At 45.8% G+C, this 27,311-nt stretch overlaps 1 protein-coding gene across 8 annotated transcripts in view; it reads right to left on the reverse strand.

The window, feature by feature from the left end:
* The window catches only part of cdr2l (cerebellar degeneration related protein 2 like), a 32,451-nt gene that overhangs the window by 4,042 nt on the left and 1,098 nt on the right, over positions 1–27,311 (reverse strand). Inside the window, exons 2-7 of one of the 8 annotated variants that reach the window (XM_033044473.1) lie at positions 25,454–25,590; positions 24,789–24,889; positions 17,621–17,733; positions 8,157–8,305; positions 6,405–6,587; positions 4,350–4,514 (exon numbers count right to left, since the gene is read on the reverse strand). In XM_033044473.1, coding sequence (XP_032900364.1) covers positions 4,350–4,514; positions 6,405–6,587; positions 8,157–8,305; positions 17,621–17,659 — 536 coding nt within the window. In that variant the 5' untranslated portion in view covers positions 17,660–17,733; positions 24,789–24,889; positions 25,454–25,590. Of the gene's footprint in view, positions 1–4,349; positions 4,515–6,404; positions 6,588–8,156; positions 8,306–17,620; positions 17,734–21,376; positions 21,669–21,890; positions 22,361–24,788; positions 24,890–25,453; positions 25,594–27,311 lie in introns of those variants that run through there. The other 7 variants (XM_033044474.1, XM_033044475.1, XM_033044472.1 and 4 more) reach the window with 7 other exon arrangements.

The following is a 27,311-nucleotide window of genomic DNA, read 5'->3' on the forward strand; positions in this document are numbered from 1 at the left end:
AGATTAAGAGAGAACTGAGAGATTGTCCACAGTTTTGTCCATTTCTATTCTCAACAATGCAGCTCACCTGGAAAGGTTAATTTTGAGTGTTGCTTTTCTATTATCACCGGTTTGCTTTCTTATCCATACAACACTTTGCCACACCTTCACTGCAACATTAACTTTACTCTCATTTGTGAATACACGCACAAGATACACGCACCAACTGTGAGGACAGTTAAAGTCTGGTCAGAGGAAGCGGACTTCACACTTCAGTGTTTTGGAAACACTGACTGGAAGGCGTTTGCAGCCCAGGCCACCCTTGACTCCCACACGGACATTGATTCCTACACATCCTCTGTTCTGGACTTTATAAACTCCACCATCAATAGTGTCACCTCCTCAAACAGGTGACCATATTCCCGAATCAGAAGCCATGGATGAACAGCGAGGTCAGGCTACTGCTGAAAGCACGGGACACCGCTTTCAGGTCAGGCGATGCTCGAGCCTACTGTTCAGCCAGGGCTAACCTGAAGAGGGGCATCAAGAAGGCCAAGCACTGCCATAAGCTCAGGATTGAGGAGCACTTCAACAACAACTCCGACCCCCGACGCATGTGGCAAGGCATCCAGGCCATCACGGACTACAGACCCTCCAACACCACCCCCACATCCAGCGACGCCTCCTTCCTTGAGGAGCTTAATCACTTCTATAGCCGCTTCGACAGGGACAATCTAGAGACAGCCATCAAGGCTGTGCTACCTGCCGATCACCAACCCCTCACACTCACCGCCTACGACGTGTACGTGGCACTGAGTAGGACTAATGCACGTAAGGCTGCTGGCCCTGACGGCATCCCCGGGCGCGTGCTCAGGGCCTGTGCTGCGCAACTGACAGACGTCTGGACTGACATCTTCAACCTGTCACTTGCCCAAGCAGTTGTCCCCACGTGCCTTAAAACTACCTCCATCGTGCCAGTGCCAAAACACTCCACTGCGGCAAGCCTCAACGACTTCCGCCCAGTTGCACTTACCCCCATCATCACCAAGTGCTTCGAGAGGCTGGTCCTGGCACACCTCAAAAGCTGCCTACCCCCCACACTGGATCCCTATCAGTTTGCCTACCGCAAGAACAGGAGTACGGAGGATGCCATTTCAACGGCACTTCACTCCGCCCTCTCCCACCTCGACAACAGAGACACTTACGTAAGAATGCTGTTCATCGACTACAGCTCAGCATTCAACACCATTATACCATCAAAACTGATCACCAAACTCGGTAACCTGGGCATCGACCCCTCCCTCTGCAACTGGATACTGGACTTTCTAACCAACAGACCCCAGTCTGTTAGGTTAGACAAGCACACCTCTTCAACCCTCACCCTGAACACCGGCGTTCCACAGGGCTGTGTGCTGAGCCCCCTCCTCTACTCCCTCTTCACCTATGACTGCACACCTGTACATGGTACTAACACCATCATCAAGTATGCAGATGATACAACGGTGATTGGCCTCATCAGCAACAATGATGAGTCGGCCTACAGGGAGGAGGTCCAGCACTTAGCAGCATGGTGCGCTGACAACAACCTGGTCCTTAACTCCAAGAAGACCAAGGAGCTCATTGTAGACTTCAGGAAGTCCAGGGGCGGCACGCACACCCCCATCCACATTAACGGGACGGAGGTGGAACGTGTTTCTAGCTTCAGGTTCTTGGGAGTCAACATCTCCGATGACCTCTCTTGGACCCACAATACCTCAACTCTGATCAAGAAGGCTCACCAGCGTCTCTTCTTCCTGAGGAGACTGAAGAAGGTCCATCTGTCTCCTCAGATCCTGGTGAACTTCTACCGCTGCACCATCGAGAGCATCCTTACCAACTGCATCACAGTATGGTATGGCAACTGCTCTGTCTCCGACCGGAAGGCATTGCAGAGGGTGGTGAAAATTGCCCAACGCAACACCGGTTCCTCGCTCCCCTCCATTGAGTCTGTCCAAAGCAAGCGTTGTCTGCGGAGGGCGCTCAGCATCGCCAAGGACTGCTCTCACCCCAACCATGGACTGTTTACCCTCCTACCATCCGGGAGGCGCTACAGGTCTCTCCGTTGCCGAACCAGCAGGTCCAGGAACAGCTTCTTCCCGGCAGCTGTCACTCTACTCAACAACGTACCTCGGTGACTGCCAATCACCCCCCCCCCCAGACACTTATTATTATTTATTCAAATAATTTGCTATGTCGCTCTTCCAGGGAGATGCTAAATGCATTTTGTTGTCTCTGTACTGTACACTGACAATGACAATTAAAATTGAATCTGAAGATTTAGTTTAGTTTAGAGACACAGCACGTAAACAGGCCCTTCGGCCCACCGAGTTGACACCGACCAGCGATCCCAGCACATCAACACTCCTGCACACATTTGGGACAATTCACACTTATACCAAGCCAATTAACTTACAAACCTGTACGTCTTTGGAGTGTGGGAGAAAACCGGAGATCTCTGAGAAAACCCATGTGGTCACGGGGAGAACATACAAACACCACACAGACAACATCCGTAGTCACGATCGGACCCGGGTCTCTGGCGCTCCAATCGCTGTAAGGCAGCAACTCTACCGCTGCACCACCGTGCCGCATATGCTCAATCTACAGGTTTTCTGGCTTTGGTTCTAATAAGCATCACCATTCCTTAAAAAAATCCAACTTAGCAGCTAATGTAAATCGCCAAATCTCTGGTTGAACTCGTTATATTTATTTTCAATTCCCCCATTCTCCCTGCACTGCTTAATTTTCTCTCGTATTCCTTGGTTAATCTTTCCTCCAAACCTTCACGTTTTTCTTATTAGTTGGGTAATGTAGCTCATGTCCAACACTAGGCCGTGCCTGGAAAACTAGCTTTGAGGAAAGACTGGATAAATTTGGATTGTTTTCTAGCAGTGGAGACGACTGAGAGGAGACATATATATAATTATATAAAGATATATATATATATATATATAACTATGAGCATAATTAGTAGGGAAGAAAATGATTTTAAAAAAAAACAGGGGGTATTAATAGGATTAGAGTAAATGATTTGTGCTGACTTAGAGGACCACGTGCAAAATTTGCTGCCTGAACGAGCAGAAGCAGAGGCTATCATATTTAAGCAGTACTGGGTGGATACATGAAAAGCCATGACAGGATTGTTAAACTTGGAGGGCACTTTGTTGACATGAACCAAATGGGCTTCTGTGTCCCAAAATTTTAGATGTTTCTCTGACATTTGAGTGTTTTTGGAAAGTGGTTACAGGACAGGCACCAAAGAGTTTACTTTGTCCATCCTCACACCATCTTTACCTCGCTCCCCCACTTCCATAACCATTAGTACTCTCCATGCCTCTCAACATTTATAGTATCCTACCGAAATAGCAATTATTTCTTTAAATAGCTCTTGAGTAGTGACAGCTATTCAACTACGTTACTCACTTTCCTATTTATTTCTCTTCCTCACATTACAAAATTGTCTCGGGAGGAGAGATAAAGAGGGATCATTGCTGGCAATGATCCAGAGATGAATCCTTGGCAATAGTTTCTTGCTACTCCCATCTCTCAACCAAATTGTCTTGCTCAGCGTCATGAAAGCGAGCATGGCTTCGGTTTGTAGGCAGGTTTAGGAAGCGCAGAAGTAACCCACTGAGCAGTTCTTTACAGAGCTCCTTTTTACAGAAGTTCACTTGTAGATTTTAGAATAAAGAACCATAGAACTGTTCATTTGTGTGCTCGTGTGTAGGTCTACCTAAGCTTGCTTCGATTTACACATGAAGTAATTCGTCACTCTGACACGATATTGCAACAATCTTAAAACATTTGATAGACGTGATACACTACCAATAGGAACGCCAGGATTCACTGAAACCGTATTGAAAATCCTAGTCACAAACTCAGGCCCAAAGATGTAACTTCAGTTTAATCCGATTTAGAACTGTTTCTAGTAATCTCAGTTCTTGTTCCTCCATTTTACATTTCAAAGTTCATTTACAGTTAATTTAGATTGTCAAGTCCCAGCATTGTACCACTGCCTGTACAACACATTCTTGAGAGTTCTGTCTGTAGGTATTTGAGCAGAGTGGGAATCACATTGGAGACTTATTCTGTCACACAGTATCCATAGACCGCCAGCTTCCAACTGCTTCTGATCAACAGAATGTACACCCGGCTGCCTGTATAACCTTGAGCCCATTGTGCCTATGCTGACCATCAAATTCCCATTTATGCGTCTAAACCAAGGGGTGCTAATGCCGATCATTTGCCTCTCTAAAGTATCCCAGAAACCGATCCTGGAACCAAGTAAATCAATTACTGCCTCTGCTATATTGCCTTCGTCAGAACGTTACCTGGGCTTAGCACAAAGCTCCTTCAAGCAGGGAAAAGTGTGGATAGTTTTCCGGCGTTCCCGTTTATCCCTGCGAACGCGCAGCTGATCCATATTCCTCATTTCATGCACTTGGCTATGAAGCATGTCCACTTGGTTCTGTAGACCTTCAATCGTCTCTGTCAACCTATTTCAAATCACAGGGCACAAGATGCAGTTACTAAGCCCATCCACAAATTATCGCCAGCGCAGGTCAGGTGCAAGGTAAAGCTGCCTTTACAATGTCGTACCACCCAATTCTGGGGTGAGAACAACACTTACATTCTCCATTTGTTTGCTCTCATCTGACATTTAGATAGGACATGCAGTTCACGCTGCCATCTGGTGGCAACAAGGGGTCTCTGAATGTCACTACACAATAAGTCCTTACCCTTTACCTAGGAGACTTGAGGTGGAGTGTGCTACGCAGCAGTGCCGTGCAATAAGTATGTGCAATAGGCTCATTCATGGATTACTTATGTGTCCTGGAGGATTCTCAGCTCCACTTATATAATGGATATGGACGTGAGAGGGTATCTGAAGCGGCTGCTCCTCAGGTTCTGGTTGCACTTCAGCCCCACGCTCCTGATCTTTGGGCAGTGTACAGAGGGGACTTCCTCGGTTTGCTTCAGGGATGACCAAGATGGCCATTCACTTGTCCAGGAAGCACATTGGTGATGTGGTATGCCTGAGCCAATTGCCTGTTCCTGAGTTTAGATCCATGCCAGGGTGAATTTTGAGTGACAAAGCTAGTGTCCAATGGCTTTCTGAAACTATGGGCATTGCAAGGGCTGGAGTACATTCTGGATAATGACAACAGTGGTTTAAATTAACTAAACTGTAATTTAAGTTATTTCAAAACAAACAAACCCCCACAAGAAAAAGATTAGACAGAGTAAAGTTCTACACTCCCATTAACATTCTCAGGACAGGCTGCCTGGGACCCTGGGCCTTGCCAGGATGGGGGCTGCCTTTACCTTGAACCTGGGCCTTGCTCTTGATCTCTGGCCTTGCCTCAGGATCCTGCTGTGCTCATAGTCCCCTAGATGTTAGGAGATTCTGCCTGGGGGGGGGGGATGAGGGGGACGCTTTCATCCTCTCAGATTTTGTGGGTCCCGTTTATATGGGAGTTGCAACTGTTCCCATGGCCTCATAATTATTTAGACATTACATCAAAATATGAGGTCATTGGAATGTTAGAGGTCAGGGTTATGGCATTAGCTGAGGTGGCCACCCACTGTAACAACCTCCAAAATGAACAGAAAGTCTGTCTTCCTTAGGCACCAATGGGCTTAATTCCTGGCTCATAGTTATTTTCCTGCTGTTCAACCACTTTGAGGACATTATGCAGCAGTCAGGTTCATTCAGTGCCCCAGCCTTCAATCCTAGCGAGCTAGTCTACCCCCAACCTGCTAAGTCTGGGGAAGATAGGGTTCCAATCATGCTCAGTCTTCAGTGAAGAAACTCTATGTCTTCTCCACCCACCACCAGCTTTGCATATGACTGTCATTAAACGAACAGTAACTGCAATGTCCAGTTCCAGGGCATGGCCTCCCATCGTGGACAGAGCATGGTGACACACATGCAAGGCGGTGGGGCACGTTTACAAAAGATATCTCGACCTAGAGGATGCCAATGCCATCACAGCAACCCAGAATGGCGCTGCTGTCCCACCCCTTTACCCCACGGCAGTAGATCCTCCTGCAGAGTTCAGGCAAATAAAATGTGCAGAGGAAATCCAAACTTCTCAAGGCACATTCCATGGTCACTAAGGAGTAGCCCAAGATCAAGCTCAGCCTTAGCCTTAGACCTGACCCTTGGGAGCCCAATGTTCCAAGGTAGTCAGTGGAAGAACAGGTTTGAGGAGGTTGAGAATTTGTCTGTGATGGCAGGGCTCTGAATCTCCAGGTAGAGGGCCTGTCAGTGTAGGGGCCACCCGTTGAAGGCAGGTGATGTTCTGATGTGGATCCCTGGCCATCCACCACATTATCATGAGCTCCAGAGGCAGTTTTGATTGTATGGGGAATGTAGAAATCACCATGAATCCATCCCCTCCTGCGGGATGAAGCACGGCTGCTCCGGTGGCGGGAAGTCTGTGAATCCCTCAAGGCTGTTTCCTTCTGCCGTTGATTCGGCTGCTCCAAGTGAAGGGAAGGACGTGTCTGGAAGGATGAGTCCCAATAGTTGAATACTGTGCACGTACTGTCCAATCCAGCAGAAGCTAAATCAAACAAAAATAATGTATCTAGTTTCCTGACTGCTGGAATGTTGGTGCCGTAGTATGGAGAGGGTTGACCTTCTCCAAGTCTTAGAACATAGAAATAGGCCCTTCAGCCCAAGCCAACCATCAACCCCTCATTTACTCTAATCCCACTTTATTTCCTCCACGTTCTCATGAACACCATCCAAATTCTCCCATTCACCTATACACTCAGGGCAATTTACAACAGCCAATTAACCGGTCAACCAGAAATCTTTGGGAGATTACTGGTTGACTAGCAAGTTCTCAGGTACATAGTGACACAGACAGTTCCTGTAATTTTTACATGGTGAAACCAAAATGTATAAAAATGGCCTTTATCATAATCTGACAATGTGCACTTTAACCACATGCGATTTTTTTTCTATTGTAAATCTCAAATTGTGGAGTAGAGGCAAATAAATAAATGATGGGTCTTGGTCCCAAACATTATGGAGGTCACTGTAGGTACATCACAAACAAAATTCTCCATCTCTCTTCCCCCCCAACCCCCCCTTGTTCACATTTCCCTCAATACCCTATCAACCAGATGGCTTGATCAACAGCTTATTGCAATGTCCAGTTCCAGGGCATGGCCTCCCTGGAACTGGACTATCCTGACTATCCAGGCTATCCTGATCTGGCCACAGAGACAGAGACATTCCCTTTGTTTTATCCAAACAGTCTTCATCCACTCTGCAAGTTGTTTTCTCTCTTTTTTAGTCCTGCCAAAGGGACTACCACTTGAAACTCTGCTTCTTGTTTCACAGATGCTGACTGAGTGGTTCAATTTTTATTGCACCAGGGGGTTTTGTGAGGTCCGGATGAATGATGTTGGAGGAACTGACTGGATGTCCTACAAGAGTCAGGTACTAGGGACACTCGGGATGGTCGCACAGCTTTCTGAGACATTGCAGGGTGACTGCAGAGGTTCTTTGGAAACCCGAGAGATTGGAGAGCTGTCTCACTCATGATACAGGAGGTCACCATTCTACTGCTTAATAGAAGAGGGTGTCGGGTCACCCTTCTCCGCATGGTTTGCAAGATATTTAGCTGGTCTATCCACCTTTGCTTTTGGAGAGGAGGATGTCAGGGGTGTCCACTAATCAGCCATCTGCATGGATCTGGTCCTGTGACCTCTCATTTTGAGACTGACGGTTTTAGCTCCATGCTGAGCACACATGTTGGCCTCCCAGCTTATACCAATTGCACGCTTATGATCTCCTTGACATACCAAGGGTGCATGAGTGCCAAGTCTTTCTTTGCGGCATTTTCTGCAAGGATCAGTGCGGAGAAATGTTTCAGATTCCCGGTAAGTAAGTGGCTGGTTGACTCCATACCAAAGGAAGGGAGACTTCCTGTGGGACCAACTTCCTGGTTGCAAAGAATTGCACTGTGACTTGTCACATGTGACAATAAAGCATTCATTCACTCATAATGTTCACTTACTTTCCTTTATTAATGGAGAAGATGTTTCTTTAATAGACAGTGAAAGTCTTTTCTGCAAGTGGGATGAGCTATGCCTGGTTGTTCCTGTGCCAAGATACATACCGCTCTACCTTCTGTTGTGAAGCCTTGCTGTCTACCACCAGCCTCTGGTTGTTAAGCTCCAGGTCACGTGCCGTTACATCCAACTGCTCGTATACCTTCGCATGCTGCTCGTTCATTTGTCGCAACATCTCCAGTTGTTTGCTGAGATACTATGAGACAAAAGTGACATGCAACAAACTAAATTTAACAGCAGAACTAGCTTGAGCCACTGGATGCACAGTTGTGTTCTGAAGGAATTCCCAACCTGATTTGATCAAAAACTACAGTCGGGCACGGATCTGGAGAATTTTGCCCCTCTCACTAGCTCAGGAACCCAGGATAATTATTGAACCTCGTGCTACAGGCCAAGATCACTGGGCTCAGTGCACGAAAGTCAATCTGGGCAGCAGTGTATTATCTTTTACAGCCTAAAACAATGGTAGACAGATCTTTGATGTCAGAGAATGGTTGTTTGGTCACAGAAATTATCCATTGTAGGTTCACCATGAGCAGGTGACAGAATGTGGATACCTTCATCCCCAAGGGTACTGCAGACAAACCAATGAAAAATGAATAATAAAACACCAAAAGCCCCACCTATGTGACTTCTGACTGTTCGGTCCTTGATCGAACCTGCAAATTGTTCGTTTCATGCCTATATCCAATTCCATGGTGGATTGCTATAAACTCTGTTTCCAGCAATCTTTCAAATTGTGCATACTCTACCAGAATGACATTCTAACCTTCAAGAGTAGCCTATCAAGCAGGACTTTATCAAAGGCCTTGCTAAAGTCGATACGATAAAACTTTATTCATCCCCAGAGGGAAATTGGCCTGCTGACAGTCACGACTCACAAGGTACACAAAAACTTGAAATTAAAAGTGAAAACAAAAGAAAAAGACAAGTGACTGTTGACTGGCTGCCGTGTGCACAGTGCCTTCACCGGAACAAATGAAGAAACAAACACAGATCCCCCCCCCCCCCCTCCCCCCCATGCTGGGTCCCCCAGTGTGCTTCACGGCAGTCCCCCCACGTCCATATAGACAACATCACTGCCCTGCCCTCATCAATCCTCTCAAGTCTTTTAAACGGTGTAATTGTAATCGCTTCTATAGCTTTCTCTGGCAACTCACTCTAGACTAACCCCCGAGTACAAAATCTGCCTGAGTGAAAATCTCTTACCTTAAACATATGCTCTCTAGTTTTAGAATCCTCCACTCTGAGAAAAAGACTAAACATTTATTTTATCTTTGGACCTCGTGATTTTGTACATCTCAATATGGTTACCCTTTAGTCCCCTACGATGAAAAGAGAAAAGTCCCAATTTATCCAGCTTCTCCCTACAACTGAAGCCTAAGATAGTGAATCTCTTCCTTTCAGCTTGTTGACATCTTTCCTATAGCTGTGCGATCAGAACTGCACACTACTTCAAGTGTGGTCTTACCAACAACTTGCACAGCTGCATTATGATGTGCCAACATTTGTACTCAATAGCCTTCCTAATGAAGGCAGGCACATTCCTTCTTCACCACACTGTTTACCCAACTCACCACTTTCAAGGAACCATACACCTCTACTCCCAGATCTCTCTGTTCTGCAACACTCTCCATGGGTCTACCATTTACTATGCACGTCCCGTCCTGGTTTGACATACCAACGTGCAACATCTCATACTTGTCAAGCATAGATTCCATTTGCCATTTCATGAATCACCTTCCAATTGATCTAGATCCTATTGTAAACTTAGATATCCTTCCTCACGTTGAAGAGGATTCACCTAAACATCTACAGGTGAACGGTAGAGAGCATTCTGACTGGTTGCATCGTGGCCTGGTTCGGCCACGATGCAACGAGAACTTCCAGGAGCGAAAAAGACTACAAAAAGTTGTGACCACTACCCAGTTCATCACCGGCTTTGACCTTCCCACCATCGAAGGGATCTATCGTAGTCACTGCCTCAAAAAGGCAGCCAAAACCCACACCATCCTGGCCACACACTCATCTCACCATTGCCATCAGGAAGAAGGTAGAGGAGCCTGAAAACTGTAACGCCCAGGTTCAGGAACAGCTTCTTCCCTACAACCATCAGGCTATTAAACACACCAACAAATAAGCTCTGAATTGCAAAAGACTTATTATTGCACTATATTTGTTATTTATTGAACTTTTTCTTTTTTTTCTCTTCCCCCATTATGTACTATGTTTACATATTCACGTATTCTGTTGTGCTGCAGCAAGTAAGAATTTCATTGTCCCATCCGGGACATATGACAATAAAACACTCTTGACTTGACTCTTGACTCACTGTCTACTATACCACCAATGTTGGGTTCATCTGCAGGTTTACTTACATTGTAAACAATATTGTCATCCAAATCAGTAATGTAGATAACAAACAGTAGTAGACCCAGTACCAAATCCTACAGCACTCCACTGGTCACAAGTCTCCAATAACAAACAAAAAAACAACCCCCCACAATTGTACTTTGAATCCAATTGGCTAGATCACCTTGATGTGTACAACCTTGCAGAGTAGTCCTGATACAACATTCACTGCCCTGCCCTCATCAATCTTCATGGTGACCTCTCTCATTTTCAAATATCATGGGTTCTTCTCTATCCACTTCACAAAGCCGACTTTGCTTCTGTTTAATATTTCAGTCAGTCACACAACATAAACATACCCTTCAGCCCACCATGCTGACCATTAACTATACTTTCTGTTACCAATCCCATTTTTCAGACTTGGTCTGCAGTCTTCTGTTATGACAATTTATGTGCTCATCTGGATAGTTAAATGTTCAGTACTTGCTTTTACCACCCACTCCAACTGCAATTCAAATTCTAACCAGTTTCCAGATTTTTTTTTAAATGATTCCTTAAATGTCCTGTACATTTCCTGCCCCTTAAACCCACACTCTCTCGTTATCGTAATCTAGACTATGGGGGAATAATTTCCTCCCTCAAAATATCAGTCTTATAATTTTGTATACTCGGGTACAATCGGGTCCTCAATCAGCCTCCTCTGCTCCAGTCTCTCATTACTGAAATATTCCATCCCAGGAACATTCTCCTTCACAAGTTCTCTGGTGCAATCAAATGCTTCTTAAAATGTTGTCCCGAGAACTATATACAGTGCTTTGGCTGTGGCCTAACCAATGTTTTATAAAATTCTTAGCCTCACATTCTATGCTTGGCTAATGAAGGCAAGTATCCCATATGCCTTCTTCATCAGTTTATCCACCTTCAGGGATTGTTAGACTTATACACCAAGATCACTCTATTCTTCAGTACTTCCTAGGGCTAGACCATTCACTATTTATGTCTTAAAAATCCTCACAAAATGCATGACATACACTGTTAAAGTTTAGGTTCCATGTGCTATGACCTAGTCCATTGTATCCACTATATTACTAAAACTCTGTTCTTGACTGCTTTTGGCGATCTGTGCTGCGATTTCCGAGAGAACGCCGCCACCTTCGGCCGTCATTTTTGGCCACCTCGCTCAGAGCCCCCGTCTGCCGCATGTGTGCCGAGGATTTTTCCCATCGATGAAATATGACCGAGATATTAATGTTTTTACAACATTCCCCATTTTCTCTGCTGCCCCCGCTGGCAGCAGGGGGAGGGAGGGACTATAAAACCCGGAAGTGTCCTGCTTCAATCACTTTCTTCCAGACCACGAAGTGAAAGGGTCACGGCTCTCTGAGCTGCAGCTTTACTCCAAGGTGAGTCCCCTGCATATGCTTTTTTAGCCAATTGATATGTATGTTGTTCACCATTCACCATGGTCTGAAGTTTCTTGGTATTTTGTTGGAAAGAGTTTGTAAATTAGTCTATCTGTATTGTCTTTGAAATGTGTATTGAACATGAAATGCATTTGTATATTGCGTGTGCGTATGTGTGTGAATGTGTGTGTGTACATGTGTGTGTGTGAATATGTACATGTGTATGTGTATGTGTGTGAGTGAATATGTGTGTGTGTGAATATGTGCGTGTGTCTATATGTATGTGTGTGAATATGTGTGTGTACATGTGTGTGTCTGAATATGTGTGTGAGTGAATATGTGTGTGTGTGCGTGTGAATATATATGTGTGTGTGTGAAATAATATAGTGTTTCGTAGTTCAGAGCTTATTTGTTAAGTTTAATAGCGTGATGGCTGTCAGGAAGAAGCTGTTCCTCAATGTAGATGTTACCGTTTTCAGTTTACAAAAGTCGGACGTGACTCCAGAAGTCAGGCATCAGTCAGTCCACAAGCCGTGAGAGTCAGTCAGTCTAAAGGACATGAGTTAATCCCAAGGCAGTGAGTGAGTCCATAGGTCATGAGTAAATCGCTCACTGCCCCCTCTCCTCCACTGACATCCCGCACCTCAAGATGCTGCTCTCTGCCTGGCTATAGGATGCACCCCGTACTGAAGCCGCCCTCATCCCCTGCATGAGCCCCCCCTCCCCTCTCATCAGCTCACGAGAACCCCCGCCTGAAGCTGTGCCCCTCCCCTCTCATCAGCTCACGAGAACCCCCGCCTGAAGCTGTGCCCCTCCCTTGGCTGCACGATGTTTACCACCCCCCACCCCACCCTGACTGCCCCCATCTCAAAAAAATGTTTTGCACAAAATCTTCAGTGTTCATTAACAACTGAAATTGTCTTTAGGCTGCTTTTTCAACATCATGTCAGGAAATGTTAGAGGTCAAGGTGATGTGGCTATTGCTGTAGTATCCTCTGGGATAGCACCTACATTTCTGCTTGGTGGAAGAACTACACATTATCGATTCAAGATAACCATCCAAGTGGCCGAGGATACATTGTGCAACATCGAGAAGAACTCTAAGACGGCACATTTCACGAGGCAAGTGAAAGTCATTGTTTGGGATGAATGTCCAATGATTAGGAGAGAACGCTTTGAAGTTGTGGACAGAACTCTTCCAGATGTCTTCAGCAACACTAAGCATTTTGGTGCCCCTCTGCCAGTACAGGCCTCAGTGACTGAGCTGCCAGCCCTCAATGACTGAGCTGCCAGCCCTCAATGACTGAGCTGCCAGCCCAAAAACCAATTCCGCCCACAAACTCCATACTAGCCCTCTGGAAACCAGTACCTTCGGCCCAACATACTAGCTCAACAGAAATATGAAGGGAAATGTCAAAGGTTTCCTGAAGGATGGAACATCGCCCAAGAATGTTGTCATTAATAGCGTGCTTCATTGAATGATGACTTCTGAGATAAATTCTCAGATTTTCCTTCTTAAAATTTGAACGCTGACTTTCTCTATATTAAAATTGTCTCTTTTTATCAACAGGAAATAGTCATCAAGAGGCAGCGAGCAGCAGAACACAACAAGACGCAACAAGACACAAATAAAAACTTAATAAATCTCATCTTCAAATATTTAAATTGTTCTTATATTTTAAGTCATTCACATTTTAAACTTTAATAAAACCTTTTTGCACTTTTAATGTTGTGTGTTCTTCATCACAATAGAACCTAATAGGCAGGAACGGCTGCTCTGTGGGAGAGCCACTAAGAGTGCATGGGGGGGGAGGTTGTTTGGAGATGCACTGAATTTGTGGGTGGGAGGGGAATGGCAAGGAGCAGAGTGGGGGGGGGGGGGGTGAACTGCCAGCGTACAAGGCATGAGTGACTGCACTGCCAGCCCACGAGCCGTGAGTTAGTGAACTGCCAGCCCACCAGCTGTAAGGGACTGAACTGCCAGCCCAATAATCCATTCAGTCCACCCTCTTCCCCCTTCTCTCTTAGTCTCACCTGTTTTGGGCAGAATTTCTGGCAGTTTCTCAGCCGCCAGCCTGCCAGGTCCGAGTGATTGTACTGCCAGGCCTCAGTGACTGAGCTGCCAGCCCTCAGTGACTGTGCTGCCAGCCCAAAAATCCATTTGACCCATAAATTCCATACTAGCCCTCTGGAAATCAGTACCTTCGGCCCCCAACACTCATACTAGCGCCCCAGCACCGATCCTAGTGGAACTCCACTAGTCACTGGCAGCCAACCAGAAAAAGCCCTCTTTATTGCCACTCTTCGTCTTCTGCCATCCAGGCAAACTGCAACTTGCTAGGATCTGCCCTTTGATACCATGGGCTCTCGGCTTCCTCAGCAGCAAATCATGTGGCACTTTATCAAAGGCTTTCTGAAAATCTAAGTAAACAACATCTACTGACTTCTTTGACCTGCTATTTTCTTTTTCAAAGAATTCCAGCAAATTTGTCAAGCAAGACCTCCCCTTCACAAAGCTATACTGACTTCGGCCAATTTTATCGTGAGCTTCTTAACCTCATCCTTTATAATGGACTCTAAAATCTTACCAACCACCGAAGTCAGACTAATCGGCCTTTCCGCAGAGACCGCTCCCTCCGTAACTCCCTGGTCAATTTGTCCCTTCCCACCCAAACCACCCCCTCCCCCGGTACTTTCCCTTGCAACCGCTGGAAATGCTACACTTGATGCTTTACCTCCCCCCCTCGAATCCATCCAAGGACCCAAGCAGTCTGTCCAGGTGAGGCAGAGGTTCACCTGCACCTCCTCCAACCTCATCCGCTGCTCTAGGTGTCAACTGCTCTACATCGGTGAGACCAAGCGCAGGCTTGGCGATCACTTCGCCCAACACCTCCGCACAATTCGCATTAACCAACCTGATCTCCCGGTGGCTCAGCACTTCAACTCCCCCTCCCATTCCGAAACCGACCTTTCTGTCCTGAGCCACCTCCATGGCCAGAGTGAGTCCCACGGTAAATTGGAGGAGCAGCATCTCCTATTTCGCTTGGGTAGTTTACACCCCAGCGGTATGAACATTGACTTCTCCAATTTCAGGTAGTACTTGCTTTCTATCTCCTTCCCCTCCCACCTCTCCCACAGCCCACTGTCTCCGCCTCTTCCTTTCTTCTTCCCGCCCCCCCCATCAGTCTGAAGAAGGGTCTCGACCCGAAACGTCACCTATTCCTTCGCTCCATAGATGCTGCCTCACCCGCTGAGTTTCACCAGCATTTTTGTCTACCTTCATACTTACATCAGGAATGTTCACATAAATAAATGGGGCATAATATGGATACTGCAAAAATGCTGCAGACCCTTGGGATTGTTCTGGAGTACGAGTCGAGATTTATTTTTGTTTAAGACTGGATTGGGACTTTCAACCTACAATCTACTAACAGAGGTGATTAAGTACCTTAAATTTGCAGCATCATCCTTGGCACTCTGAAGTTTAAGGCAGCAATCAGCAGAGCTCAGCATTTAGCCCCGACTCATGCCAAGGGAGTTGCTCAGAGGAATGATAGCAATTGATCGTTCAGAATCTTTCCAACACCAATTTGGGAAATTGAAGGAATGTTTGGGTGGGGGTGTAGTGGGATCAATTGTTCCAGCTCAGGTTTACCTGAACGCGCCACCACACGCTTCCCTATTGTCAAAAAGTGTCAGTATTTGCAGTGCTGATTGGTATATTTTGAGTTTGTGGAGCAAGCACCGTGGAACCAGTCCCCTCCACTCTGCTTTAGCAGAGTGAGAGTAAGTGTTCGGCACGGACTAGAAGGGCCGAGATGGCCTGTTTCCGTGCTGTAATTGTTATATGGTTATATATGATGACAACGAAAAGATAATTCAAGTTATGGTTGGACAAGCATAATAATGGAGAAAGGAACAGAGTTAAACACAGATTACATAACAGAAGATCAGAGGAGGGCCAAAGCCAGCATGGACTAGTTGGGACAAAAGCCTGCTTCTGTGCTATATATATGAGCTAAAGCATTTAAAATATATATTTACTCACTAATTTACTGCTTGGTTTCAAAATTGAACAGGTCCAGCAAAGTCTGCTTTCACCAGAATATTGTAGTAAAATAGATCAGCTACTGGGTGAGAGGAGCAACAAACAACTGGAATGGAAAACATCTGCAGGATGATTCTGACAACAGAATATCTTGAGCAATTCAGTTGGACAGACCCTTTCATTGTTAACAATCAAGTTGCAGAACTGGTGGGAGTGGGACTCCAGCAGCACAAACTAGCAAAGCAGCCAGTTGGCATCAGTTCAATTTGTGATGCATTCTTTCTGCTTCTCAAATTCTCTTTGTATTCTTGGGCTCAGACCCACCATTACTCAATGCTAAAAGCATCAAGCCCCTGTTGCAATGGATCAGGAGCAGACTCACACTAAGCTCACTCCTGCATTGCTACATTTGTCAGCATCCAGCCACAGACACAAAATGAAGAGTGTCAAAGGCCCAGTCTTCACAGCTGCCTGCCTTCTCATTGATAACCATGTGCAGTATCTTGCTCATGGGCCTGTCCCACTGTACAAGGTAATTCAAGAGTTCTCCCAAGTTCTCCCATATTCAAGCTTGTGTAATGTACGTAGCGGGTATGTAGGGGCTCGTACGAGTAAAAAGTAACCATTTTTTTCATCACGAGTATTTTTTTTACTCGTGGACATTTTTCAGTATTGAAAAAATGTCACGAGTTTACCGGATTTCCCGAGTACCTACCGTTACTCGTACGAGCCGCTACGTGACATCCACAAACACCTACGTACCCGCTATGTACATTACACGAGCTCGAATCAGGGGTGAACTCGAGAGAACTATTGAATTACCTCGTACAGTGGGACAGGCCCTTTAGCATGGGGGCTTCTTGCTAAACTGAAGATATCATTTGTACAAATAAATGACAGGATGGAGGAAGTCTTGGCAAATCTCTTATTCCTCTCTATTGATGACCAATTTTCATGTCTATCAACAAGATGATTTCAATAGCTTATCCCCAGCGCAACCATTGCCTCACCCTATGAGGAGATGGAGACTATAGATGCTACCAGATCAGCTAATCCTTTCTAGTATTCTGTTATTAATTGCAGATTTCCACTAGCTACAGATCTTTTGATTTTCAAATAGAAGTGAATTGTGATTTGGAATCTGTTACCAAAAAGGCAGCAGTAAGTAAATGTTATGGTAAACCCAAGACCAATTGGATATGGAGCTAAAAGGGAAGACAATGCTGTAGTTGGGACATGAGACTAGTTAGACAGCTCTTTCAGAGATCTAGAATGGACACAATGAGCAGAATGGCCTGCTGAGCTGTAAAGTTGTATGATGGCTCTTTGTGCAAAGCCTTTACTGGAAGAATTTGCGTTACTCGTGGATTCTCCTCATTCACTGTTGATAACTGCATGAAAGAGAAGATAAAGTTGCCAGCCCTCCAGAACATCTGCAGATGTTTGATTAATTTCCTGTACACAGGGAAACTCAGCCTCATCCCACAAAAGCTATCCAGCTCGACACAGTTAGGGGTTCTGGCTGACGCATCCATCTTCATCCCTCCATCCAAACACTACCTTCTATCCAATTCAGGGGTACCGAGACAGTGCAGATAATTTCCAGCAGGGTCCAATTAGGCTCATTATCTCCATACAGACAAGAAACAGAGACCCCCTATCCCTCCTGGTAACTGAACTTGTGTCTTGCAGCCTGAACCCCCCTCACCTCTATCTCCTGGACCTGTTCCTGGTTGGTTGTGTACATTTGTTGCAGCGAATCTTCCAGTTCCTTGTTGCGTTCGAGAAGAGTCTTCCCCAACTCTGCTGCCAGTTGCAGATCTGCCGGAAAGAAAAAGACTTGTGTTTGCATGGCACCTTTCTTCCCTCAATGCGTCCCAAGGTACCTTACTGCAGCACTGCATTCACTGCTTGAGGCAGGGAACAGATGCGCACAGTAAAACACTGCGGACAGATCAGCAACTATGGGGAGGTGCAGCCAGATGGAATACTGCGTTGAATAAACTCTCTAAATGAACAATTCAGGATGGACAAGAGTCCAGGCTTTGCCAACAAAATCTACATCCCAACATGAATAACACTGGGCAAGGCCAATGTTTGAGCCAAGTAACTCCAAAGTTGTAGCACTCCAACGCTGCAGCTCTCCAGTTTTTTGTACTTATCTTCGGTTTCAACCAGCATCTGCAGTTCCTTCCTCCACATTTCGTACTACTTATACCAAATCCTGACATGACTGAAATCAGCATTCTCCTTTTGCTTACCTACCTTTAATCTTTCAGTGATATGGTCACCATCTCCAAAATGTTTGTCCACTGACACTCCAACCACTTTCCTGATGTCATTCCCTACAATTAAGTCCAGTACTGCCCCCTCTTTAAAAATTCCACCTCAACCACACTAAAGCGAACCCAGTAAACATTGGGAAAGCTGAAATCCCCTAATGCTATAAACTTATTACTCTTACATCTCCCTGAAATTTATCTACAAATCTGCTTCTCTTATCGTTAGAGAATGGGTAAGGTACAGCAAGGGCAGGTTGGTAGAAGCCTTTCCCTAGTGGATGTTCAGTGCATGGTTCAACCCCTTCTAAGGTTCATTGAGCGAGCTGACAATGATCTGGAGAATGGCCTTACAAAGCTCCACGTAAGCAGCCCCATGACTGAAATTGGGGACACCTCAATACTGGAGAATATTTTCTGGGGTGCATTTTCACCTCTATTACTCAATTCCAAACAAATTTTGTCCGCAGTGGTTCCAGGACACCTCCAGTAATTTTCTCTTCAGCCAATACTGACAATCTTCCATTTCTTTCGTGAAATCAGGACTATTTAGAACTTGTTCCTGCCTATTTTTATCCAGGTCTGTAATATTGCAACAGCATCAAAATCCCAACTGTTCTTACAGTTGAGTCACTGTTTAAAACACTTCTGTTCACACATATGCAGTGTAAATCTTAGACCTTCTTAGTATATTCCTGTTTAAACATATTTGTTCCCCTTTTGATGTTAGTTAACATAGAACTAGTGTGAATAGGTGATCTGACGTATGACATGGACAGTTTAAGAAGTGAGACCTCAGACACAATCCTCACCAGATTATTCTGAGCCAGTGCCATTGAGTACGGAAGGCACCTGACAAATGTGTGGAAGGAGAGATGGTGCCAGTGGAAGAGCTGTAAAATGCTGGGGTGCAGTGCTAGTTCTGTCAAGCCATATTGGTGGAAGTGGGCCTGTTGCTCTATCACACTGGTGGGGACAATTCTTTCACGATGGCACCAGGGTACAGGACTGGTACGGAGCGGTACTGGTATAGGAGTGCGGTATGAATTTGTCACTATGATATTGGGCCTCAGTACTCGTGGGGATGTGTCATTGCATAACACTAATGTACAGTAGTAATGGGGGCTGCCACTGTATATCATGAGCAGGGTAATTAATGGTGATGGATCCATAACTGTGTAACACTGGGGTAGAGTACTGGTCAGGAGAAGCCTATAATCCACTGCAGCAATGTCAAACACACTGGTGATACAGATCTGTCCACACCAGTACTGTACCCCAGTATTGTACAGTGACAAACCATCCCCAACCAGTATTGCAACCAATTGTTAAACATGACAGACCCATCCCTGCCTGCACATAACCTGTTCCCGGGTGCTATATGGCTACCAGCAAACCTGTGTTTTACTTTGATGGACCTATGCCCACGATTTCTGGGACTGTGGCATGCTGGGAAGAAATTTCAGGGTCCGTGGCAGAGATACTCATATCATGGAAAATCATGGTTGAAGTGTTGGAAGACTGGAAGGTGGCAAATGTTGTGTTTCTATTTATGAAAGTCTGTAAGGAAAAACGGGAACTACAGGTAAGCCTTGTATCAGTAGTAGTTGTGTTATTGAAGACATTTCTGGGGGACAAGATTTATATGCTTTGGCAAGGCAAGGAGTGATCAGGGAGAATCAGCATGGCTTTGTGCATACGAGATAGTTACTCACGAATTTGACTTGAGGTTTCTTTTTTTTTTTTGAAGATTGATGAGAGCAGTGCGGTAGACATTATCTACATGGACAAGGCCTTAGACAAGTAGTCTGGTTTGGAAGGTTAGATCATGTGGGATCCTTGCAAGCTAGCCAATTGGATGCAAAATTGGCTGGAAACTTGGATCAGAGAGTAGGGGATTGTTTTTCAGGCTGTAATAAATGGTAGCAGATGGTGTTCAGATAAATGTGACGTGTTGCTTTTTCAGTAGGACAACCCAGGGCAGAACTTTCACAGTACATGATAGGGTCCTGGGGTGTGTTGTGGAACAGAGATCGAGGTTCATAGTTCCATGAAAGTTGTGGCATAGGTAGTGAATAAAGCACTAAGCCTTTATCAATTAGTGGATTGAGTATAGGAGATGGAATATCATGTTACAGCGATACAAGATATTGGTAAGGCCATAGTTGGAATACGATGCACAGACCAGGTCGCCCTACAACTTGAAGGATGTCATTAAGCCCGAAAGGGTGCAAAAAAGATTTATGAGAATATAATCGGGTCTAGATTATTTGAGGTTTAAGTAGAGAATTGATAGACTGGGACTGTCTTCCAGGAAGATGTGTCGGGTAATGGGATGACATTGCAGCCGTCGGAAATGTTGGGAGAATCATGTACCGGATGCGCATGCAGGTGGGATGAAAGGTGAGGACCAAGGAAAGTCTGTCCTTGTTCTATCTGAAGAGAGGCGGGGCGATAGTAGATGTGCGGGAAATGGAGGAGATGCGATTGAGGCCTCCATCGACCATAGTGTTGGGGGGGGGGGGGGGGGAGAGAGAGCCCGTTTCCTGAAGGAGGACATTTCTGAAACCCTGGAATGGGAAAACTGACGTGTAGAACAGATACAGCAGAGGTGGAGGAACTGAAAGAAAATGATAGCATCCTCACAGGGCCATCGCTAGTACGTAGTATACTGTCATCGAGTTATTTTATTATCCGTTATGTGTGACATGATTTGAACGGCATGCAGAGACGCCGGCCTCAGTTTTGCATAAATACGACACGAAAATCCTTTGCCTTTTCTTTGTACACATCATGGTACTTTTGGAAAAGCGGATTGTATGTTAAGAAGCGCTGGGCGGATTTGTACACATGAATAACTGGATTATGAAGGTCAAGTGTGTTCTACTTGAAATGTGTCGGCGAGTGTGACATCGCCAGGTCCCGTTTGATCCCTGTAGCTTGAGTGAGCGTTTGAGCAGAACCCAGCACAAATAAAGCACTAGGAGTAGCGGTCAAATGGACCTCTCCACACAATATCACCGAAACTAAATTCTGGGGAGTGTTTAAACCGCTTCATGCTCAAGAACGCTAACAATATTCCACTCACTACAACCCGTCGCTTTACAAGCACAATGAGTGAAACAAGCCTTAACCTACAATCCGCATTTTACTGCCCGACGCAACATCCTCCGGTCCAAACTGACCCGTTCCCTTTACGGTGTCCCTTGTCGCCAGAGAGCCGACCGGTGTGAATGCGGCAGATTCTCTCCCGCCGCCTCTTAAAACGGCTTGCCGGGTCTCCTCGCCGGACTCCTTCCCTCCTCCCTCTACCTCACCGCACCTCAGAGTTCCTCTCCCCACATTGTCCTCCGTGGGGAACAAAAGCAGATCATGGTCCTCTCCCTCGCCTCTTCTCCTTTTGTCCCTTCCTCGCCTCCCTTTATTCAACTTCCCATCCCGTCGTCACAGCCTCTCCCGTCTCTCCAACACGCATACTAGTTACTGGACCCGGGTCTCGGCATAAATCACTCCTGTCCCCTTTCACCTCATCCTCAAACCTTGCCCACTCCCTCTTTTCCATTCTCTCCTCTCCCCCCACCCCAGCCCAGCCCCGTCACCCCCAACGTTCACACTCTCCCCCCACCCGTCACCCCCAACGTTCACACTCTCCCCCCACCCCAGCCCCGTCACCCCCAACGTTCACACTGTCCCCCCCACCTTGCTGCAGGTCGTGCTGGTCATACCACGGCTCGTCATCTTCTGTCTCGTAGTCCTCCATGCTGCGCTTCATCGGGCGGCCCGGAGCCGGCGGCGGCCCGCTGTGGTGTGGTGTGCCGGCCGGGTGCCGAGCACTGTCTGCCTCCGACGTGGCGGGCGCTATCAGCGCGGGATGACCCGGACCGGCACGACTCGGTCTGGCTGCAGCTTCGCTTAACCCTTCAGCGGCCACACCCCGCCTCCCAGCTCCTCCAGTGACAGCAGCGAGGGGCTCCTGCCCATCAACCGCACTTGCAAAGACTGCTTCCTATCGGCGGAACTCAGGGCCGGATGTTTATCGGATTATCCAAAATGGAAGGAGCCAGGGATGTGGCATATTTGTGTAGTGAAATAATTCAACCTGCTTGTGAAAACCTCAGATTCACAAGTCCCGTTGGGCTATGCAATTTGTTCAAATAAATAGTCTGAAGGGTCCAGACCAGAAACATCACCTAAGGGTTCAGACCAGAAACATCACCTATACATTTTCTCCAGAGCCTGGAGATAGACACAAAAAGCTGGAGTAACTCAGCGGGACAGGCAGCATCTCTGGAGAGAAGGAATGGATGACGTTTCTGGTCGAGACCCTGTCCCGCTGAGCTATTCCAGCATTTTGTGCCTTCGTTTTGTAAACCAACGTCTGTTATTCCTTATGTCTCCACTTTACCGACTACAATCGGTGCGCAGTTAATACGTGAAAACAGGCCTCACGACAGAGGCCTGTAAGATGATGTCGTCGTTTCTGGAGACTCCCCAGAACCAGCAACAGATAAAGAAAGAATATTCACTTCGTTCACAACCCGAAACATCCCAATGTTCAAACCTGATGACATTCGTCAAACATCAACAAATTTGCATCACAGACCTGATTGAGTTTTGTGATTAATGACGATATGAGAGTGGGCGTTGTACACGTGGACTTTAGTAAAGCTTTCCACAAGGTCCCACATGGTAGGTTGAACCAGAAGATGAAGGCACATGGGGTCCACACAACACACAGGTCTCGCCACCAATTTTCCAGCAATTGGTGGTCCGCCCTCCTTTAATCCGGACAAAATGGATAATCCAGAAAGGGTCTGGAACCCAGAATGCTGGAAAATCAATGGTGGACCTGTACATAATTTGGCCAAAATTCTGAGTGGTCTGACTAGTAAGTTTGCAGGCAATACAAAAATGGATAGAGAGAAGGGTCGTCAAAGGATAGAGGAGAGTATAGATCTGTTGAACCATTTTGGTGGGAAATAGTAATCAGGGAAGCAATTAGCAAAATAGGGAAATTTATTTTGAGGAGAGAAACTGGCAGGACCCTTCAGAGAATTGTTGTAGAGAGATTGTGACCTCATAGCAACTGTGGCCTCATTCTGTTAGAAATATTCCATCGGTCCTATCCATCCCTGCCCACCCGCTCTGCAGCTTCCAACTAACCTGTTTTCTCTCTTTTCCAGTTCTCTGGGCGGATCTCCAACCCGAATTGTTAACCCTGTCCTCTCTCTGCATATGCTGCCTAACCTACCGAGTGTTTTCAACATTTTCAGATTTAATTTTTTGATCAAAGTAGTCTTGCCACGTCCAGCCAGAAGTAGCTATTGGATTATTAAGTGGATATCCGAGGAGGGGCTCCAAGAACGTACCTCTCTGCAAACATGCACATGGCAGAAGCATTCAGCAAAATACAATCGGGTGTGCTGGAGAAACACAGTGGATCTGTCTGTGGAGGGAATGGATAGATGATTCACCACCAAGGTCAACAAGAAGTAGCAAGTAATGATTCATCCTGACTCCACCTGATGTCCACACCATCACGGCAGACAGTCTCCCGCCAATTCAATTCACTCCAAGCGAAATCAATGAACAGCTGAGCACTGGATACAGTAAAGGTACAGGACCAGACAACGATATTGGTTTAATATTGTCACATGTACTGAGGTACAGTGAAAAGCTTTTGTTTGTGTGCTATCCAATTAAATCAGATCATACCATACATGAGTACAATCAAGCCATACACTGGTACAATGGGTAGTACAAAGATAAAAATACCAGAGTACAGAATATAGTTTACAGTAGTGCAGTGTCGCAGTTCCAGAGGAAAAAGTCTAATGTCTGCAGTGAGGTAGGTTAGAAGATCAGGACTTCACCCTTGCTTATGGGAGGACTGGTCAATAGTTCGATAACAGGAAAAAAAACCCCAGCAGGTCCAGAATAAATTAAGACATCAAACAAATTAATATCTAATAAAAACAATATTGGAGAAATTAATAGATCTGAATGCTGATAAATCCGAAAGCCATTCAGAACCGAAATAAGGAGACACTTGCTCATCCAGAATAGCTGGAGAAGGCTACCTGGCCAATCAAGCTGCTCTCTACCTGGCCTCAAGCCCTCCTCTGTGCCAAATCCCCAGAGCTCACAATCCCCCAATCATTCAAAAATTGATCTGCCTCCACATTACATACTTTGAATGATCCAGCCTTCACAACTCTCTGTGACAGAGAATTCCAGAACTACTCTCTGCAAGAAGAGAGTATCTAAGTTTTAGGGTGAGGGTGGTGCAGTGGGGTTGTGTTGCTGCCTCACTGCATCAGAGACCCGTGTTCGACCGTAACCTCTGGTGCTGTCTGTGTGGAGTTTGTACGTTCTGCCTGTGACCATGTTGGCTTCCATCAAGTATTCCGGTTTCCCAAATCCCACATTCCATGCTAGTTAGTGGCTATAAATTGTTTCCAGTGTGGAGTGTGTGGTGCGGTCTGGGGGAGGGGGTGGTGGGGGGTGGGGGGGGGGGGGGGGGGGGGGGGGGGGGCGGCAGACGGCTGTAGTATGGGGAGAATAAAGAATGGTCTTAACATAGATTACACAGAGTACCTCAGCAGGTCAGGTAGCATTTGAGGAGAACTGCTCTCCGCCATGCACCGGCAGGCCCTCGCTCTGTATGTATCGCAGCTCCGGGCCTCACTCACCCAGACCTGCAAAGGACCTCAACTTTACTTTTCATGCTTCATTAAACGCTTCCTCGCTTACCTGACCAATCGAGGATTGGTGCATATGGGTGAATTTATAATCGGCACAGATATGATGCACTAAAGGTGATTCTGTTTTGTTTCTATCACTCTATGCTTAAATGAACAGTCCCTTATTTTGAAACTCTGTCCCCTCATTCGCGATTCACCCACTCGTTTCCAGTCAGGAGGTGGAGCAGAGCAGTGGAAGTAAACCCTAAATTTTCAGGAGCAGGGCTGGAAGCTCATTAGCCAAATAAAGGAAAGCAATTGAGAACAGAGTGGTTCTTTAAGGGGGTGGCTTCGGCTTGTGAGGTTATTGCGAGGAAGTTGAGCAGAGGTATAGGTTAGAACCTATACATCCCTTTAATGGTGGGGAGGTAAGTACCTGTGATGGTCTGGGCTGTGTTACCACTCTGTAATCTCTTTCATTCCTGGGTATTCGAGTTGCCAAACCAGGCTGTGATGTAATCAGTCCTCATGCTCTCTAACATACACCATAGAAGTTCAATAGCGTATTTGTCAACATACCAAATCACAGGCGTCACAGATAGACAGAGTGGAGAATAAGTCTTTTGGTACACTGGTCTTCAGCAGTACGTTTTGCTGCAATTGTACAAGATGTTGGTGAGGTTGCACTTGGAGTATTGTGTACCACTTTGGTTACCCTGCTGAAGGAAAGACATCATTAAGCTGGAAAGTGTAGAGATAAGTTTTATGAGTATGTTGCCAGGATCCAAGGGCCCGAACTATAGGGAAAGATTGGTCAGGCTGGGACTTTGTTCCTTGGAGTAATGAAGATGGGGTGTGGGTGGGGGGGGTGATCTTAAAGAGGTGCAGAAAATTATGAGGGGAATAGATAGGGTGAATGCATATGGTCATTTTTGCAGTGAAGTGGAATCACAGACTAAAGGGCATGGATTTAAGGTGATAGGGTAAAAGATAAAAGGGAGCAGAAGGGCAAATTCGACATAAATGGGAATGGTTGACAGAGATATGAGCAAATCACAGGCAAATGTGCAACATAGATGGGCATCTAAATCAGCATGGATCGGTTGAGCTGCAGGGTCTTTTTCTGCGCTTAAGGCAAGTTTCCTTGTGAAAACATCTTGACTACTACGTTAAGCCCCCTTATGATCTTACATGATTCAATAACAATGCCTCTCAATATTTTAAACTCCAGGATTAGACTCAACCTATTGTATTTAGCTTCTCTTGATAAGGCAATACTCTTGTTCCAGGAATGATCCCTGCGATATCCTTTATTAGGTAATGATTATTAGACTGGACACTGTACTCCAGGTGTGGCTTCACCATCAATTGATGCTGGATCTTCGGAATTTTCTATCTGAAGGTTATGCAGGCTTATTGCTGAATAGAATCAAGACAGAGGGATATTGAGGTAATCAAAGGACTTCGGGTTGGTGCAGGAAGTTGGCACAGAGGAAAAAAATAACTATGAACTTGCTGCATGGTGGAGCAGACATGCGGGGCTGAATGCCCTTGTCCTGCTTCTAGTTCTTATGTTCTTATCTTCATTGTTGAGCAGTTGCAGCCTGAGCTTCACCCTGCACGATGATGTCCAACTGCACATAAATGACTACATAGTTTTGGAAAGGAGAGAGAAAGAAAAAGTAAAAAACTAGTGGCATGTCGTCTAATGTCAGTTCTAGGGCAAATACTGGAAATTAAAGAAAAGGATACAATAACAGTACACCTGGAAAAGATAGTCACATGGAGTACAAATGCACAGAAACAAGCCCTTTGGCCCACCACCACTGCACTGACCATCAGGTCTTATCTATTCTGATCCCATTGATCAGCCACTTAATCCCATTTTTTTGTTCTCCTTACCTACCCATCAACTCCACCAGATTCTACAAGACCCAATATACAAGGAACAATTGATGAGAGTCCAGTTAACTATCAACCCAGATGTGGGATCAAACTGGAGCACCGATAGGAAACCTGTATGGTCACAGGTTAAACGTGCAAACTCCTCATATATAGCACCTGAAGTCAGGAACCTGGATCACTGAAGCTGTGCTGCCCTTTTATTTTTAATCTTCATTGGGTAAAGAGAATGTTGAATGGGATCCGCTTGCAGCGAAGTTCAGCAAAACAAACTGTTTTTGTTTTCCCCAGTGTGGAAGAGATTGAAATGTAAGCTGTAAATACAAGATTCCAAGTTGAAATAAATAGAAATTATTTTTCAGGAGTGTTTAGGAAACACCTTAACTTGTGATATTGATTTGGGGTTTTTTTTCTGGGGAATTGTCCAATAAGGAGTTAGTGAGCAGATTAAGCCTCGGGTCCCTTGAGCTGTTGAGAAATGAGAGGACATCTCATTGAAAACTATAAGACTCTCGTGAGGCTTTATCGGGCTGAT

This window comes from Amblyraja radiata, chromosome 26 (genome assembly GCF_010909765.2).
Source record: "Amblyraja radiata isolate CabotCenter1 chromosome 26, sAmbRad1.1.pri, whole genome shotgun sequence".
NCBI lineage: Eukaryota > Metazoa > Chordata > Chondrichthyes > Rajiformes > Rajidae > Amblyraja > Amblyraja radiata.